Raw genomic sequence first — 20,099 nt, 5'->3', positions numbered from 1 at the left:
GCAGCAGCTTTTGCCGCAGTAAAGCGCCTGCTCACCACTGACTCGCTGTTAGTCCAATACAGCCAGACACTACCGCTGGTATTGACCTGCGACGCATCACCTTTTGGAGTTGGCGCAGTCCTTAGCCACAGGATGCCAAACGGAAACGAAGCACCCATCGCTTTCTACTCTAGGACTCTTTCATCGGCCGAGAGGAACTACAGCCAGATGGACAGGGAAGCGTTAGCTGCTGTAGCTGGAGTAAAACGTTTCCATGAATACCTCTACGGCCGCGATTTTGAACTAATTACAGATCACAAACCGCTGTTGGGGCTTTTGGCGGGAAACCGCCCCACTCCAGTCTCCCTTTCTCCACGCATGACCAGGTGGACTGTTTTCCTGGCTGTGTACTCCTACAAGTTAATTCATCGACCGGGCTCCACTCTAGGACACGCAGACGCACTCAGCCGTTGCCCACTACCGGACCTTTTGCCAGACCCCACTCCCGAAGTACCGGTGTTGCTCATTGACTGTTTGGACTCAGGACCGGTTTCTTCCTGCGACGTTGCAAGGTTCTCCTCTAAAGACAATATAATAAAGCAAGTTCAAACTTGGGTTTGGAGGGGGTGGCCGAAGGGAAACGTGGGCCCGGAATTCAAAGTGTTTTGGTCGAAACGGGACGAACTCTCAGTGTTACAAGGTTGTTTATTGTGGGGGGATCGAGTTGTTATTCCTTATGCTTTACGTAGAAATGTGTTAGATGCATTACATGTTGGGCATCCGGGGATCGTTAGGATGAAGGCGTTAGCGAGAAGTTACGTTTGGTGGCCAAACATGGACAAAGAGATAGAGGAGTGGGTGGCCACTTGCGATCCATGCCAAGAATCGAGACCAGCACCCCCGGAAGCGCCCGCCACAGAATGGGAAAAGCCAAAAGCACCCTGGTCGAGAATACACATCGACTTCGCAGGGCCAGTTCAAGGTCAGACGTTCCTTATAGTTGTGGATGCATACTCCAAATGGCTAGAAGTAGTCCTAATGACTTCAACCACGGCAGAGGCAGTCATTAAGGTTCTACGGCGACTTTTCGCCACTCATGGCCTGCCCGACCTCCTGGTCTCCAATAACGGGCCCCAGTTCACGGCCATGCAATTCGAAACATACTTAGCAGGTCAGGGAATTCGGCATGCCCTCGTCGCGCCATTCCATCCGGCATCAAACGGACAGGCGGAGAGAATGGTGCGATCCGCAAAAGAGGCCCTCGCTAGGATGGGTCCAGGTGATTGGCAAACACGCATTGATCATTACCTATTAATCCAACACATTACCCCCAGCGCAATGACGGGTAGGAGCCCCGCTGAGCTACTCATAGGCCGCCGTCTACGGTCTCACCTGGACCGTCTTCACCCAAATTACTCTGCCACAGCACCCCCAGACTCCACAAGCAAGATTCGGAGCTTTAGCATAGGGGATTCAGTATACACCCACAACTATGCAGGGGGGACATTGTGGATGCCGGCAAGGGTCATTGGCATCATGGGTCCACGATCGTATCTGTTAGAACTGGAAGACAGACGGAACTGGAAAAGGCACATCGATCAAATTCGGGGTCGCCTGGCACACTCAGACCTACGAACCGAGAACGAGAGCTACCAACCAATGCAAAGCCAGCCACTCGAGAGCCCCAACACAGAGAACTACGACACCTGCGAGCCCAGGACAGCACAAGAGGCCGAGCGCGAAATGGAACAACCCCCAAGCAACGTAAGCAAACAGACCCCCGAACGCCCAAGCAACGAAAGCCTGCAAACCCCCGAACTCGAAACAGAGAAAGCAACCGATCCTGCAACGACTTCTGACCAACCCGAACTGCGACGCTCCACCCGAGTAAGGCAAACGCCTACATACCTTAAGGACTACATAACTAACCGCAATGTTCCGTCTAAGAGGGGAGGGGTGTTAGATATTAACATATATCGTAGGAAGTCTCCTCTCTGGTCCGCTGCTACAGCGGGAAACAGGTATCGCTCTGATTGGTCGAGAGGCGTACCCGAGTCCTATAAAAGGGGAACCCTCCGGCCACAGAGCAAGCTGGATCACTACTACTACTAATAAAGAGCTGTTAAGTCACTTCGTGTCCGCAGTCTGTTCTCTCGTTGCCCAGATCTAACATAATGCTTTATTACAGTATGTATACAGGCTGAATTAGATTCCCAAAGACTCTACTGATGCAGTTTGCAAGTTTACGGCTACCCTCCTCCAAGGAGGAGGAGGAGCTTCCAATGATGATGGCAGGTGTCTCCTGAGCTCCAAGAACACCATGGAGCTCCCGCCCGATTAAGGGTTGCTGCCGGCCCCCGTATCATCCGAGGGGGCCGAGAGTTCGATAGCCCCACCACCCAGGCATGTTTCGGGCTTGTTTTGGCCCACCAGGGTGGTCGGTGAAGACCGGAGGGAGGAGAGGACTGGAGGGCTGCAAACGGCTGCAAACGGCCACCGGCAGGAAAAAGCAATGGCTGCGCCGGCGGGAAACGCTGAGAAACACCAAGAATAGAAGAGAAACACCGAAAAACCCTAAAAGAGCCGGAAAAGAGCCGGAAAAGCTGAAGGAGAGTGAGAAGAAGGGGGAGAAGAAGGGGGTGAGAGGCCCCGGAGGCATTGGAGGCATTGGAGGCACCGGAGAGATCCCTGAAACATCAAAGGACCCGAGGGAGAGAAACAGGAAACATTTGATAGGTGAGAAGGACTGGGAGGCAGCCGGAGGCTGCTGGAAGAGACAAGGGGAGATGACTGCGACGATGGTTGAATGGAGGAAGTTGCAGCCAGGGACCCCTTGGGATATTTTGTCATCTTGTCATTCCTGGCTACTTGCTTCTGGCTACTCCCATTCCCCCCCCTCCCGGGCCCCTGCTGGCTCGAGCGGACTAACATTGGGAGCCTAGCAGCTGGGCCAAGAATGCCCCCCCATCCATCGGGGGGGGCCACATACACCATGAAACAGGTGAATGGAACTATCACCTATCCTGTGCCTACATTTTCCATTTACCACCTTTGCCTTTCCCCCCACCATCTGGGATATTCAATCATGGCTTGCTCTCCCCCCCCCCTTTCTCTCCAAGTTCTAAGTACCACCTGGACGTTGAAAAACCCTCAGCCCTCCATTGAGACTCTAGCCCACTGGTTTTTAACTATTAACTTTTATATCATCTGCACCCTTACCCTATCGGGATGGTCAACAACCTACCAATTTACTCGAGGACAGACCTGCTTCGCCTGCGGGAGGCCCCTCCCTTGCAGGTATGGCCCTTGGCTCTCTCAAGGGCCAGCCTTGATGACGGGTTCGTGAACCCCGAGAGGTGGAAGAAGAGGAAGCTGAGGGGCTTTTTAGTAAAATGTTTTATACTGTTTTTAGGGGGTTCTGGGAAGGGGAGGGGGGATAACCAGGCCAGGAGGGAAGCCAGTGCCACACGAAGAGGTGAGTCCAGGAGGGAAGTGAGCGGAGTGGGGGGGGAGAGGGAACAAACTATTCCAGTAGAGGGTTGTTTTATTACAACGGTCGCGGGGAGGGGGGGATGCGAGGACAAGAGAAGATCACAAGGTCGGTTGGGAGACCGTGGCTGCTGGCTATGCCCGGTCGTTTGTACCAACCCCCGCAACCTAGGTGGTCGGGATCTACAGAGACAGGGCCTGCGGCTGATGCTTTGCAATGCAAGGTCCGTGACTAACAAGGCCCCCCTCATTAATGAGCTGATCTCTGAGGGGGAGCTGGACCTTGCAGGAATAACAGAGACCTGGTTGGGTCACGAGGGTGGTTTGCCCCTCGTGGAAATGTGCCCACCAGGTTTCCATGCATTTCATCAGCCCCGGGCCCTGGGTAAGGGTGGAGGGGTGGCGGTGGTTATACGGGATGGTCTAGAGCCGAGGGAGTTCACTGTTTCTCAGATACCCGGGTGTGAGTCACTTGGTGTGAAATGGGGCCCAGGGAGGCAGTGGGGTCTGCTGATTGTATACTTGGCTCCTCGCTATACGTCAGCAGCCCTGCCCGAGCTCCTCGAGCTGATCTCGGAGACGGCGGTGGAGATCCCCAAACTTTTGGTTATGGGGGATTTCAACCTACCGTCGACGGGAGCAGCATCCGAGGTGGCTCGGGAGTTCATGGCTTCCATGACAGCCATGGGCCTGACCCAACTAATTCAGGGCCCCACACATGAAGGTGGCCACACACTGGACCTTGTTTTTGTATCTGAGCAGTGGACGAGTGATCTGGGAATAGGGGACTTAGACATTACTCCCCTGTCATGGTCAGATCACTCCTGTCTCCGGCTAGACTTCCCTGGCGCTACCCCCCACCGCGAGGAGGCGGAACCAGTTTGTCCAAGCTGGTACCGCCCCAAGCATCTGATGGAACCTGATAGGTTCCAGTCGGAGCTTGGGCCGCTACCTGTAGCCCTGACCCGCGCTCGGTCGGAGGACCTAGTGGCCGCCTGGAATAGGGCGACGGCTGGGGCCTTGGACCGGGTTGCGCCTTTGCGACATCTCCTACGGCAGCGACCCACCCGGGCTCCCTGGTATACCGAGGAGCTGAGGGTGATGAAGCGCCAGAGGAGACGTCTAGAGAGCAGGTGGAGGTCCTCACGCTCCGAGTCTGACCGAACACAGGTAAGAGCCTATTTACGGACTTACCTTGTGGCATTGAGAGCGGCCAAACGTAGACATTGTGCCGCTCTTATTGCGTCTGCGGATAACCGCCCTGCCGCCCTGTTTAGGGTCACCCGCTCCCTCTTGGTGCAAGAGACGCGGGGGGCACCCTTACAGGGTAGAGCAGAGGAGTTTGGAGAATATCTGCAGAACAAAGTCGCTCAGATCCGGAGCGGATGGGCCCCCTCCAGTGGTCTGGACGGGCCGTCAACAGTGAGTCTTGTGAGTCCACTCTGGGAGGAGTTTGACTCTGTTGCCCCCGAGGATTTAGACAGGTTGCGTGGAAGGCTGCGACCCACCACATGTTCATTGGACCCGTGTCCCTCCTGGCTGGTACTGGCATCCTGGGAGGTGACACGAGGCTGGCTTCTGGGCCTGGTGAATGCCTCGTTGGGTGAGGGATCCTTACCTACCGTCTTGAAAGAGGCGGTGGTGAGGCCCTTACTCAAGAGGCCTTCACTCGACCAAATGGAGCTAGCTAATCATCGTCCAGTCTCCAACCTCCCTTTTTTGGCGAAGGTTGTTGAGAATGTGGTGGCGCAGCAGTTTCCGCGTCACCTCGATGAATCCGATTATCTAGACCCACGCCAGTCCGGCTTCCGACCTGGGCACAGCACTGAGACAGCCTTGGTCGCGTTGGTTGATGATCTCTGGAGGGCCAGAGATAGAGGTTGTTCCTCTATCCTGGTCCTATTAGATCTCTCAGCTGCTTTTGATACCATCGACCATGGTATCCTTCTGCGCCGGCTGGAGGGGATGGGAGTCGGAGGCACCGTGTTACGGTGGTTCGACTCTTACCTCTCCGGCCGGATGCAATATGTGTTGACAGGGGGGCAGAGATCGACCCCGAGGCCACTCTCTTGTGGGGTGCCGCAGGGGTCGGTTCTCTCGCCCCTTCTGTTCAATGCATACGTGAAGCCGCTGGGCGAGATCATCCGTGGTTTTGGGGTTGAATACCATCTGTACGCTGATGATACGCAGCTGTACATTTCAACCCCAAACCACCCCAACGAGGCTGTTGCAGTGATGTCCCGGTGTCTGGAAGCCGTCGGGGTCTGGATGGGGGACAACAGAATCAAACTCAACCCCTCCAAGACTGAGTGGCTGTGGCTTCCGGCACCTCGGTTCAGCCAGCTGACTCCATCGCTGGCCATAGGGGACGAGCTACTGCCCCCTGTGGAACGGGCGCGCAATTTGGGCGTCCTCCTTGATGCCCGGCTGTCAATGGATGACCATGTCGCAGCCGTGGCAAGGGGGGCGTTCCACCAGGTTCGCCTGGTGCGCCAATTGCGCCCCCTACTGGACCGAGATGCCCTACGCACAGTCACTCATGCGCTGGTGACGTCTCGCCTAGATTACTGTAATGCTCTCTACATGGGGCTTCCCTTGGGACGCGCCCGGAGACTGCAGCTAGTCCAGAACGCGGCCGCGCGGGTTATCATGGGGAGGTCTAGATACTCCCACGTAACACTGATCCTGCGCGAGCTGCACTGGCTACCTGTGGTTTTTCGGGTGCGTTTCAAGGTCCTGATTACTATCTTTAAAGCGCTCCATGGCTCAGGACCTAGTTACTTGCGGGATCGCATCCTCCCACATACATCCCTGCGGCCAATCCGCTCTCACAGAGAGGGCCTTCTCCAGGTGCCGTCCACTAGGCAATGCCAGCGGGCGGCGCCGAGGAGTAGAGCCTTCTCTGTGATGGGCCCAACCCTCTGGAATGACCTCCCCCCCGACATTAGAACCACCTCGGACTTCCGCTCCTTCCATCAAAAATTGAAGACTCACCTGTTCCGACTAGCTGGCCTGGCATGATTATAAATGTTACATCTATGAACTCCTGGTAGTATATTCTCATCTGGTTATTTTAAGGGTAATGTTTTAGTTTTAATTGTTTTTAGGGCTTTTAGCTTCATATTTATTTATTCTTCTGTACAGGACTCTTAATTTTAACCTCCTCCACACACATACATACATACATATATTTATAACCCTATTTATATTTGTATTTTATCTGTGATTTATTGTGGACTGTACACCGCCCCGAGTCCCTTTATGGGAGAGGGGGCGGTTTAGAAATGTGAATAAATAAATTAATAATAATAATAATAATAATAATAATAATAATAATAATAATAATAATAATAATAATAATAATAATAATAATAATAATAATAATAAGGTTTTTCTCACTTCCCAGTCTAGTCAACAGCCTTGGAATTCTCAGTATTTCCACTTGCAAGCATTGATCAGATGTGCCTGCTTAGCTTCTAAGATCAGTCAAAGTGCTGTGGCTCTAGGATTAAGCTCTGGATGAATTGAATGACACCCCAAAATAGATATGCATTTTAATTACAATACAGTATGCATCATTGAGATAATAATCAGGCCTCTGAGAGAATGACGTTGGAGTTGCTCTCTGCTCTATTCAAAAGTAGCTGCAGTTGTGCAGATAAGCGCGCGCACATACGCACACACTTTCCTCAAGTATCCATCAATTTCTTCAGAAAAATACTCACAGGCATTTAAGTCTATGTTCCAAATGCCCAATTAATTGAACCACACCCTGGTGTTTTCAAGAACATGCTGACATCTAGAGGCAGCCTCACCCCATCCAATCTTTTGAGCCTAACATAGACTTAAATGCCTGTGAGTATTGTTCTGAAGAAATTGATGGATACTTGAGGAAAGTGTGTGTGTGTGTGTGCGCGCGCGCGCTTATGAAAGCAAATACTAAGACAGAGTGGATAGGAGAAAAGACGATAAACAATCCTGGTGGGAGTCCTGCCTGGAACCTGGAGCTTTGTCTATGCCAACTAGGAAAGAAGCAACTGCACAAAAATAGCATTCCATCGTAAATAACACAGGAACTTGGGTGGCAAGGCAAAAGTTGTATGCTACAGAAAAGAATGTGAGACTTCTATATGAACTGAGTATTAAAAGACGGTCTATAAAGGCCTGAGTATTAAAGATGTATTTTCATGGCAACATCACCTTGAAAGGCCTAGAAGGGTAGGGTTGATCCAGAGCAATAGCCTGTTGATGGGGAATGCATGTGTTGCAATAAAGCATTGTGTACAGTTTTACTTCACTGAACTGTGTTCAGTCCTTGAAACACAAAGAACCTCACAAGGCAGAAAATGAAGATTAGGGAATGAGGAAAAATAAGAAACAGGATTCCTTTTTAAATTAATGTTTTACTATGAATTATAAGAATTGGCATTAGTCTTCAAAGTTTCACACAGGGTCAATCCAGAATTATTTTTAAAAGGAAAAATGGCAAAACCTTGTTCAAATACATGGTTAGGAAACTGTACATACTTTAAATATCTTAAATCATTGTTCAATGCACACATAACATCACAGTGTGAGACAATTATTTGTCTCTCCTACCCCATCCAATATTTTATTTGTATCCCTTTATTATTTTTACAAATAATTGAAGGTGGCAAATATATTCAACACACTTTCCTCCTCCTATTTTTCCCCAAACAGCAGCCCCCGTGAGGTGGGTTGGGCTGAGAGAGAGTGACTGGCCCAAAGTCACCCAGTTGTCTTGGTAGGTAGTTGGCTAGGCCAAGGGATAATGGAAATGGAAAAGAAGAGAAGAGTGGGAAAGCATTTGCTTGTCCACTTCAGGCAAAAAATTGCTTTCACACAAGCTTTTCCTTTTCTTATCTAACTGCCGAGACAGTAAATTATTCTGCTTGTCTGGGTGTAGGTGATTAAATATCAAGGGACACAACATATTTTAAAATGGGATTTGTACGGTATTCAGTGAGATATTGTAAAAATTCAAAGATGGAGACAGTAGGCTGAATACACAGGCTTCAAAGGATTTCATGAACAATACCAACCTGATATGTAAGTTTTCCCTTGCCAGGCAAAATATATGTAGAGATTTCCAAAAAACAAGCTGTAAACAAAAGATAAGTAGTGGTTAATGCATTATTTGTGATATAAGAAAGAAAAAGGTGAATTATAGTTCAAATCAAGATTGAAATCTTAATAAACCCCAAATAATCTCAAGGATTTATCTGTAAAATGTTAAATTATATTGGCATTGCAAGTAAATTCCAACATACCCAGCCAATAAGAGCTCATCTTTCCAAGGTATGTATGTTTTTCTTTCATTATATCAGCCTTCTTCAAACTAATACCCACTGGTGGGTTGGGTTTTCAATTCCCATAGTCCCAGTCAATAGGACTTTTGGTCATAATAGCTAGCAACTATGAGAACTGAAGTGCAACACAAACAGATCATATCAGGCAATGAAGGCTCCATGACAATCATGGAAAATTCACAGCACAAATGTTAAAGTAGACAAATATTTTGGCTCAACAAGAAGCAGCTTAGGAATATGATCCCAATGATGGAAACAAAAAATCCAATATATGGAAGCAAGTAATAATGGCAAAGTTTAAAATAACTGAAGAGGAAATACTGCATTTGATTTGAAAATTAAAAGTAGGAATGAAGACAGTTTCCCACCTGCAACCTGATTATACCACTGCCCTTTCACATTGTGACTTTTCCTTCTCTTCAGATCTCATTTTTTAAAAAAAAATGTTTCCGGGATCAGTTTAGAATGCTAGATTAAGCTACCAATTTATCCATGAAACAGGGCGGCAGAACCTAGCTGACTTTGGCTAACCTTGAAATCTAAGCAAGCTTAGATCTTTACGTATTGGGCAGTAACTACCAGAGGGCTGCAAGGTAGACTGGGAAAATGAAAATATATCCTTAAAGAAGTAAGGGGAAATAAATTGGAATTATTCCTCAGAAAACTACACAAATGTGTCAATGAAGTTACCAGTGCTGGATACTATCCTCCAGGGCTGTGCTGTGCTGAAAACAGACCTCTGCTTTTTTGTTTAGCAACTTTTTATTTTAACAGATGTGTTGCTTTTGAATTATTTTGTCCTACCTTTTTATGTTTTAATCTTTATTATAAGCTCCTTTGACTATTTGTATTTTTTTATTTAAATTTGCTTGCTGTCCACCTTTCCGATTTTGCTTAATAAAAAAGAAAAGTACCAGTTATATATTTCCTTTCAGGAAGCAGCAAGTATCGTTCACAATTCCCAACTTCAACCCAAGAACATCCTCATTAGAATCATGTAAAAGAGGTAGAGAATAAGGGACTAGTCCCACGTTTGACCAATGTCCATTGGCTAAAGTAGAAGCTGAATTTCAATTACCCTGATCTAGGTCAAAGCAATCTAAGCCATCTAGAACAAAATATGTTCTAAATTGAACATGCTATTCATACTCCCTAACTTATTTTATAATAAAATCATGGAAATTTCTGAATGCTCTCAAATATTTTCCTATGACACAGATGAGACAGTGACTCAATATAAATTTAGAATAAACTCTTTTCCCATTTAGGACTCTTTAAATGATAGTTGACATAGAAAGCAGAACTTGAAGGGAACTGTAATTTTAGAAAGCACATTTTTTGTGTAAGCCCCAAAACTGACAGCTCAGTTATAAATTGTGCTTTCACAATCTTGCTTTAAGTATCCAGAGAAATACAGCCTAATTATACATTTGTTTCCCAACAAAGGGATTTTTATATTAGCACCATCTGTGCACTTTCTGGTATTGGGTGATTTCTTCTTCCCTTAGCTCCCATTTGCCTGAAAAATGGTTTAGTGAGTTCCTAATCCTCCAGAATAAATTAGGGGTCAACTGAGAGATGCAAAAGGGAGAGGACTCCATTGAAATCTGTGAAGTTTTATTTCATTTCACAGCATAGGATTTAACCAAAAGCAATAGTTTAATTATTTACCTGGATTGCAACAATGCCCAGAAAATTCCACTGTTCCTGCCAATTGTGTTTTCATTTGAATTTATTGTTAGGCAATTTCCTTGAGCAGTCCACAATACTGGAAATGTAATAATAATTATTGTAAACAAGAAAAGAAATATTCTAATGTTTGCTTATATTGGTATCTGAAAATGGTTGAATAACATAACATATTTGTATTCTTGGATGCTTCTCGGGGTTGCTTCACAAATGCTTACAATTGACCCTATTTAAGTATTCAAATAAAGCAGATGATATGGTAAAAAAATATGTTAAGTATTAAAATTGTATTAAGGTATTCTAGCCACGGGTCCAACTGAAGTTCCAATCATTACACATTTTACACAACAAACCTATATAATGCATACTTTATAAACTACAGACAGTATTGTTCAAAGTGAATGCCACTTTAGCTGGAATGTCATTATTGTAATTTTGGGAACAAAGACAATTTAAAGAGATCCTTAGCAAATCTAAATTCCATGGAAAGAACTTCTTGGCTAATGTGTAAAGACTGTGCTTTTAAGAGGGAAAAAAGTAATTGCAAGTCCCATTGAACGTTTCTTTACAAGGAATAACCATGTATATTTATATTATTCGTGTAATGTTTCTGGAGTGGTGCAGTGACTCAATGGTTAAGATGCCAGGCTTGTTGGTTGGAAGGCCAGCAGCCCAGGTTTGAGACCAGAGCACCATCTTCCATTTTTGCCCCAGTTCCTGCCAACTAGCAGTTTGAAAGCATTTAAATGTAAGTGTATAAATAGGTACCACATTGATGGGACAATAACTGTGACGTTTTGCTGGCCACATGACCACAGAAATATCTTCAGACAGGGCTCGCTCAATGGCCTTGAAACAGAAATGAGCACCACTCCCTATAGTCCGTAACAATTAGCAGAGTAAAATCCGCAGGGACTGCTTTACCTTTTATGTAATGGTACTAATGGTTAAGAACAGTTTTACTACTGGTACCTTCTTAATACTGGGGAATGGGACACATTGTTTGCATTCCCCTCAATGGAAAATGAGAAAAGTGTGGGAAAGCAAATTGAAAAAAAGGTCCATATTACTCAGAATCAACGTAGGCCAGTGATGGAGAACCTATGGCACGCATGCCACAGGTGGCCAGCTGAGTTCACCCTTTTTTAAAGCAGTTTTTCACCCTCCCCAGGCTCCAGAGGCTTTATAGGAGCCTGGGGAGGGCGAAAAGAGCCTCCCCTGCCCCCTCCCCCTGAAGCCTCCGGAGCGCAAAAAACCGGCCCTACGAGCAAACTGGAAGTTCAGGAACGGACTTCCTGTTTGCTCGGAGGGTCGTTTTGAGTGCTCTGAAGGCTTCAGGGAAGCCTCTTGGCGGTCCCTGAAGCCTTCGGAGCACTTAAAATGACCCTCCGAGCAAACCGGAAGTCACTTCCGGTTTGCTCGGAGGGTCGTTTTGAGCCCTCCGAAGGCTTCAGGGAAGCCTCCTGAAGGTCCCTGAAGCCTCTGGAGGGCTTCCAGGGGGGCGGGGGAGGCTGTTTTCGCCCTCCCCATGCTCCTATAAAGCCTCTGGAGCCTGGGGAGGGCAAAAAAAGCATGCAAAAATGGGGGGGTTGCACATTGCATTATGGGTGCAGCACGCCTGCACACGACCCCCCTGCGCTCCCCCCACTTATGGCAAGTGAGCCAAAAAAGGTTCGCCATTGCTGACCTAGGCTCTCACCCAAATCTCATGATTCCACCAAAAGCAAAATAAAGTCCTTCATAAAATGGAAAGCATCTTTCAGGTTGAGAGGAAGAACTTACCAGCAGCAGCTACTCCAAGGAAAACTGAGGCTGTGTAGAAACTCCAAACAATAGGCTGGATAAAAATGGCAATATATATGCTGAAAAGAAAATATTTTTAATACGTATGATGCCATGCTCACAGATAATTTCTATCACTAATTGGGAGTAATCTGTACTTGATTGATTTTCAGTTGTTCTTACCTCTCCCAATTAATTCTAAATCCTATATTTACCCGCTTACCAGATATCTAACAGAATAGCAGAATTGGAAGGGACCGTGGAGGTCTTCTAGTCTAACCACCTGCTCAAGCAGGAGACCCTACATCAGTGTTGGTGAAACTATGGCACGCGTGCTGGAAGTAGCACCCAGAGCTATCTCTTCAGGCATGGGACCCATCCCCCATTGATCTTCTGGGTTCCAGCCCACTGGCCACCTGGTCTTCACGCACGCATGGATGCCAGAAACTGGAAGGCCAGGTGGCTGACACACATGTGCACGCTGGAAACCACAAGATCATCCTCCCGGCATGCACATGTATGCCAGCCACCTGGTCTTCCAGTTTCTGGTGCTCCTGCGCAAGTAAAGACCAGCTGGCTGATGCAACGGAACACGGAAAAGCAACAGGCGACGGATCACGTACCCAAAGAGATGGCTCCGCTGGTCACTTCCAGCACATGCCATAGGTTCACCATCATAGCCCTACATCATTTCAGACAAATGGCTGTCCAGTCTCTTCTTAAAAGCCTCCAGTAATGGAGAACACATAATTTCTGAACACAAGCCGTTCCACTGGTAAATTGTTCTCACTGTTATGAAGTTATCTCTTAATTCTAGGTTACTTCTCTCCTTGATTAGTTTTCATCCATTGTTTATTGCCTTAACGTCTGGTGCTTTGGAAAACAGATTGACCTCCCTCTTCTTTGAGGCAGCCCCACAAATATTGGAATACTATCATGAGCCACAGTGGCACATTGGTTAGAGTGCAGTACTGCATGCTATCTCTGCTGATCGCCAGCTGCCTGCAATTTGGCAGTTCAAATCTCAGTAGGCTCAAGGTTGACTCAGCCTTCCATCCTTCTGAGGTGGGTTAAATGAGGACCCAGATTGTTGGGGGAAATATGCTGACCCTGTAAACCGCTTAAAGAGGGCTGTAAAGCAGTGTAAAGTGATATATAAGTCGAAGTGCTATTGCTATATCATCCCTAGTCCTTCTTTTCACTAGATTAGCCTCAACCAATTCCTACAACCATTCTTCGTATGCTTCAACTTCCAGGCCCCTAATCATCCTTGTTGTTCTTCTCTGCACTCTTTCTAGAGTCTCAACATCTTTTTTATATTGTGATCAAAACTGGATACAGTATTCTGTGTGTAGTCTTACTAAGGCTTTATAAGGCAGTACTACCTTGTAGTACTTAGTACTCCATTCTATCCCAGTAATGCGACCTAGGATGGCTTTGGCTTTTTCGACTGCTGCAACACATTACTGGTTCATATTTAAGTGATTATTCACTAGGACTCCAAGACTCCACCTCACACTTACTGCTACTGAGCCAGGTTTCACCTAATTTGTACCTGCACATTTGGTTTTTCCTGCCTAAGTATAAGACCTTACTTTTCTCGACAATGAATTTCATTTTGTTGGATAAGGCCAATTGTTCAAGTCTGTCGAGATCCATCAGGATCTTGAGTATATCATCTGAGGTGCTGGTTATTCTACCAGCTTAGTGTCATCTGCAAATTTGATAAGTTCCCCTCATCTAAATCATTTGTAAAGATATTGAAAAGTACTGGGCCTAAAAATGGAACCTTGAGGTACCCCACTGCTTCCTTCCTTCCATGTAGATGTAATTCCATTGGGGACTACACGTTGAGCGTTATTTGGCAGCGTACATCTAGTGCTGATGCTGTTTATCCCATCTTTTTCTAGCTTACTAAAATCCAAGTATACTATGTCCACCGCATTTCACTGGTCTACTAATTTAGTCATTTTGTCAAAGAATGAAATAAGATTTGTTTGGCATGATCTGTTTTTGACAAACCCATGTTGGTTTCTGGTTAGAAATTTGCTTGCTTCTAGGTGTTTGTAGATCTGCTGCTTGGTTATCTTTTCCAGGCTCTTCCGAGATACTGATGTCAGGCTGATTGGTCTGCAGTTTCCTGGATCCGCTCCCACCCACCCCTTTTTTGTTGTTGTTTCAAGAAAGGATTGAACAAACATTTGTCTGGGATGATATAAGGTCTCCTGCCATGGCAGGGAGTTAGACTAGAACAGCTCCAATGTCTCTTTCAGCCCTACGATTCTATTCTACTCTAAGACCAGCTGTTATAACAATAGTAGTTATATCATACATTCCCCATCAGTCAATTATATACAAAACAAGAGCAGGTTTTCTAGGTGCAGCTAAGTAAACGGAAATCAGCATAAATTATATACCAGGAATTGAAGCAATTTTACTTACCTATAGAAGATACCACTAATGAACATGGAAAGTTGTGGTCCTATGACTGCCACCACTGAAGGTGAAATTATATTTGATGCTGAAAACACTCCATAAATAACAGCCATACTGTACAAAGGAATAACAATGATTAGTAAATCTTTAACATGTACTTGAAAACTAAGAGAAAAATAAGGAGGAATTTCTTTGTTTTGGGGGGGGGGGAGTGGAAATGGTTCTACAAGGTAAATCTGTCAATATACACACTCTATGTATGCAACCACAACAATTTTTCAAGCACCATGGTACTACCACATTGCTACACTAATTCACATAGATGCTGCATCTAAAAGTATTTTACATGAAAATGCAAGCTACCATCTTTTACATCTCTCCCCAACCCATATACAAATTTTATCCATGAGAATTGGATTGTTTGTGCAGAATGTTTATTTTAGATTATGTTCCTCTGGAGGTGAGAATTCAAAGACAAATTATAATTCTACCTGTTTTTAGGTTTAATAAAAACAATAAAGGAAAAATGGTTACGTACAGCATGTAATACTAGGGTGAGGTCACAAATAATAGTAATAGTTTTCATCTATAGTAAAACTAGCTGTAATTCCCCTAGATCTCCAAATGGAAGTTCTTTTAAACTAGGTTTAGTAAAAACATGCCAAAATCAGTATATTGTCCATTATCCTGTCTTATTCAAATCATAGTTTGAACTTCTCTAGGATCTTTAATTTACAACTGAAAGCAAGAATTTCTGAACACTGACACATAAAAAAGGAAAATGAGGAAGAACTGATACATGTATCATGCCTCATTCTCATAGGATGAATTCATCCTGTTCCATTATGCCTGAACCTAGTCAGAAAATGTACCCGAAAAGCAACAAGTTAAAATCTTCAATAAATGATAGTGTTGCTGCTCCATGAGGTATGGGTTTTAATGTTCTAGATTTTTAATGTTGTAAGCTGCCCAGTTACTTGTGTTAAGTTAGGCTGGCATATAAATTACTTAATAAATAAATAATAAAAGGTAAGCGTAAAGTACCTTGTGTAGCCACTTCCATGAAAATCAGTATGATTTAAATTTGTAATAACAGTTTGCTGTAATACATTAAAATACATTAAAATGATTAACAATGTGAACTATTATCCAGATTGTTTTTTTAAATGTATTTAAGTTTTAAATTACAAAACAGACCCACAAGTCACTATAAATACAAGTATTAAATATGCCTGTTTACAATTACTTGGACAAAGTATTTGCAATTAATATCCTAAGTAAACCAAGTTGTTTTAAATTAAATTTGCATCCAAGAGCATTACATTAGAAAGTAAACAAAAGTCAAAAATCTAACTAGTTTTAATATCCACTTTCCTTCTGTTAAAGGAAAAACATCATATTGCTTGATAAAGAAGTGTGCCCAAATCTGCATTTGCCCACAGAAGATAAAATGAGGAGCATCTGTAGCAGCAAACATGATGTGGCAAGTAATAAATCCTTAGTTTTTTGTGCAGCACTGTAGTACTCTTAAACCATCATGTAAGTTAATCCCATGCTTAGAGGCCTGACTGACAAAAAATTGCTGTTTCCATACTCTCCTCTCAAAAAACATTACCTAAAATATTTTTATACAATGGTAAAACTAGACAACGCCTCTATAATTCCATCATTAGAGTCAAAAAGAAGCTTCTAGAGAATGTTCTGATTTATTGGCTAGCCCCAGGACATCAGACACATTTAACTGGACTGTGCAAAGCCAAGGATGGCCTTATCCTCCATATTGTTCAAGACAAAAAGGAAAAGAAAAAGAAAAAGGAAGAGCAGAGGATTGCCTAAATACATCTAAGCAGGAGGTATTCTCTTTCCAATTACATTTGCTCATTGTTCCCCTTTTCCAAATACCATTTTATATCTACAGATATGGGTTCCTTATTTTAATAAGATAAATTCTCATTAAAAGTTATTTCATATGAAAGACTGTACAATTAACTCCTGTGTTTCAGGATTGGCTAAAAGTTAGACGATCGCAAGCCCTTTTTTGATTTTTCCAGAGCTAGACTGAATGGTGAAGACTTTGGCAGAATAACTAAAGTCTCTAGATGGAGATTTTAGATGGGTGTGTCAGGGTGTTTAACATGGCTGGTGGCAACTGACTATGACATGTTTTAGAAGTAACCTAAGAAAAAAAGATCTTCCAGACAGTCTGAATTATAATTTCTCCCAGCACAACAGAAAGAGGGTTGCAATTTTAAAATTATGCTTTTTGAGCAATCAGGAAATTCCACACTTATAATAATAGATAAAGGAAATGGCAAGAAAAAGACTGCAAACATCGAGACAATATTACATTCTGAAATATATATTTCTGTTTCATCAAGAAGCTAATCAATGCACATAGGTAAAAGAAACATTTGCTCTTACCGCTATATTTCCACATGTTTGGAAAGCAGTGAATATAAACATGAATGCTATTCCTAAAACAATGATGTTCAACTGTTTTTTTAATTCAGAATTCATCTTGTATTTTATCAGAATGTTGTCAGACTAAAATGTAAGTTAACATTTGTCTTTCAAGCTTCTTCCTTTTTTTAAGTTTCTGAGAAAGGAACAAAAAACACAAATTCTGCATTACTAAATTAGCATCTGTTTTCTGAAAAAACGAAGTATAAAGGAAATACCAGCAAACAGAAATGAACAAATAAAGGGTCTCTACCTTTCAAATGCAGAACAGCAGCAGATGCAAAGAAGCAAAGAAGACACATTCTGACCCAGATCTTCATTTATCTACTATATCATGAAATCAGATTTTGACTTGGACACCAATTATCTGATAAAAGGAACAGCTACGGAGATTATTTCCATTCATGACAGACAGGAAATACAAAACAGTTTACAAATCAAGTCAGCTGATCAAATGAGCAAAAAAAAAAAAGCACTCATGAATTCTGGGAAATGCAGTTCAAAGAGCTACACACCAAGGAAAACAAAGCATTTCTAAACAATGCTACAGAACAGAAACACAGTGATAAGTGTAAGCATGAACAAAATATCTTTTAGATAATAATGACTGTACATTTTGTTTTTCTCATTTACCAGGAAATTTTGAGAAAATCTAATTCTGAATAATCTGATATATGATAAAGGGAAAACCTTGAATTGATTTGAATCATTATTGAATCTAAGCTTGTCTGAAAGGAGTACGTAACAAATTAATACTTCTTTTAAGTCCCACTTAATTCAATGGACTCTAAACCTCATTATTATTTATGATAGCACTTGCAACCTGTATCTATGAGAACAAATTGCTTTATTATAAATAACAAAAAATATGTAATAATGAATGTAACCCTCCAAATCAAAATGTAACCATCAATCATTAAAATGTGTAATGCAGTTCAAGAAAAAAGGTAACATCCTAGACAAATATATAATTGTAGTATATAAAGCAAACCTCATGAGAACTAAATCCAATTATATTAATGCATTTGTGGTTTCCCTCATCTAATTTTCATATCCAAATGCTAGATTCAATACTGAATGTGTATCTGGAGAAACCTCTGTCTGTCTGTCTGTCTGTCTGTCTGTCTGTCTGTCTCTCTCTCTCTCTGTGTGTGTGTTTGTGTGTGTGTGTGTGTGTGTGAGTACAGAGCTTTCCCAGAGAGGTCCAGATGAACAGACTGCAGAGTTCTGAGCTGGAATGTGTGAGAGGAGGAGAAATTCAGGATATCCATATCCTAGAATCTCTCGTAATATATATAATAGATTAAAAGCTATAGCTTTAAATTGTAAGATTCTGTCCAATAGATATAAGCAAATAAAGTATTGGACTTTATCTCGCTGTATCATCTTTGGGCTAGGGCAGTGATAATTAATCTTTTTATAAAAGTGTGTCAAAACTGTGTGCATGCACACTATCGCACACATGCGCGTGCCCACTCACCCGCACATGCGCGAGCGATCCCCCCACCTGCATATGTGCAAGCGACCCACGGGAGTGGGGGGAATTTTCGCCCTCCACAGGATCCAGAGGCTTTCCTGAAACAAACTTCTGGTTTGCCTGTTGGGCCATTTTTCATCCTCCCCAGACTTCAGGAAAGCCTCCGAAGCCTAGAGAGGGCGAAAAATAGGCCCAATGGGCCAACTGGAAATCTCGAACTGCCGGTTGGGTCATTGGGCCCGTTTTTCACCCTCTCTAGGCTCAGGAGGCTATCCTAAAGCCTGGGGAGGATGAAAAATGGCCCCCTCCAGCCCTCTGGAAGGCCAAAAATCATCTGGCGAGCGCCGGAGCCGAGGGCTGCCATACCAGCAAATATGCTCCGCATGTCACAGGTTTGCCATCACGGGGCTAGGGCCTGACACATTCCTGGCAACTATTCTTAACTACGACACCCACCCACGCACCAGAGGTGGTTATTCAGCAGGTTCTGACCAGTTCTGGAGAACCGGTAGCGGAAATTGTGAGTAGTTCGGAGAACCGGTAAATACCACCTCTCACTGGCCCCACCTCCTTCTATTCTCTGCCTCCGAGTCCCAGCTGATCAGGAGGGGATGGGGATTTTGAAGTAACCTTCCCCTGTAGTGGGGAGGGAATGGAGAGTTTACAGTATCCTTCCCCTACCATGCACACCAAGTCACGCCCACCGAGCCATGCCATGCCCACCTGGCCATGCCCACAGAACAGGTAGTAAAACATTTTGAATCCCACCACTGACAAACCCACCCACCAAAAAAACCTTACTTACAATCTAGTTCCAGAGTTCTGATGGCTGCACATATACATATTCATAGTCACAAGTGCATTTGGGTAATTGGGAACCTCTAAGTGAGATGGGAGATTAATAAATAGAAAATATAAACTCACATTTACAATCAGTTGCAGCATTTTATAGTCTTGTGACCACAATTTTTAACTTTTTTGCCAGTTTTGAGCTTTTTTAGTCAGTTTCTGGCAAAAAAAAACATTCATGGATTCACTTAACAACCGCTGAATTCATTTAAGAATTGCAATGCTTACTTAATGACTGCATAAAGTCATAAAATAGGGGCTGGTCAACTTAAAACCATCATGACTTACCATGGAAAATATGGGCTCTGTCATGGCCATAGATCAAGGACTACCTGTAGTTAGTTAACACTAACAATGTAAGTAAGATAACACCTACACCTATTAGATATTTTTAGGTTGGGATTCAAAATGTATTACTCAGTGCTGTACACTAAAATCAAAATAAGGGCAGCTTTCCCAGTATTATATCTCCTACTATTTTTAGAATTCTGAAATATGTATTAAAGAAGCTATACTCAACATAGTATGAGGTATTTTCAAGAAAATAAACACAGACTTTTTGCTCCTCATTTGCTTTCTATATTATGGATTATGCATTTTTCATTTTA

At 43.8% G+C, this 20,099-nt stretch overlaps 1 protein-coding gene across 1 annotated transcript in view; it reads right to left on the bottom strand.

Annotated features, from left to right (window-relative positions):
* Window positions 1-18,009, bottom strand: part of MFSD11 (major facilitator superfamily domain containing 11) — a 34,925-nt gene extending 16,916 nt beyond the window's left edge. The window contains exons 1-7 of the mRNA XM_081935277.1: window positions 17,419-18,009; window positions 17,127-17,301; window positions 15,750-15,805; window positions 14,712-14,819; window positions 12,270-12,349; window positions 10,470-10,566; window positions 8,532-8,590 (exon numbers count right to left, since the gene is read on the bottom strand). Coding sequence (XP_081791403.1) covers window positions 8,532-8,590; window positions 10,470-10,566; window positions 12,270-12,349; window positions 14,712-14,819; window positions 15,750-15,805; window positions 17,127-17,222 — 496 coding nt within the window. The 5' untranslated portion in view covers window positions 17,223-17,301; window positions 17,419-18,009. The remainder of the gene's footprint in view (window positions 1-8,531; window positions 8,591-10,469; window positions 10,567-12,269; window positions 12,350-14,711; window positions 14,820-15,749; window positions 15,806-17,126; window positions 17,302-17,418) is intronic.
* Between the last annotated feature and the right edge of the window lie 2,090 nt (window positions 18,010-20,099).

Source organism: Natrix helvetica, assembly GCF_964273705.1.
Source record: "Natrix helvetica genome assembly, chromosome: 1".
Lineage (NCBI taxonomy): Eukaryota > Metazoa > Chordata > Lepidosauria > Squamata > Natricidae > Natrix > Natrix helvetica.
The sequence above is the reverse complement of the archived record's forward strand: the minus strand, read 5'-3'. Positions and strand labels throughout refer to the sequence as shown.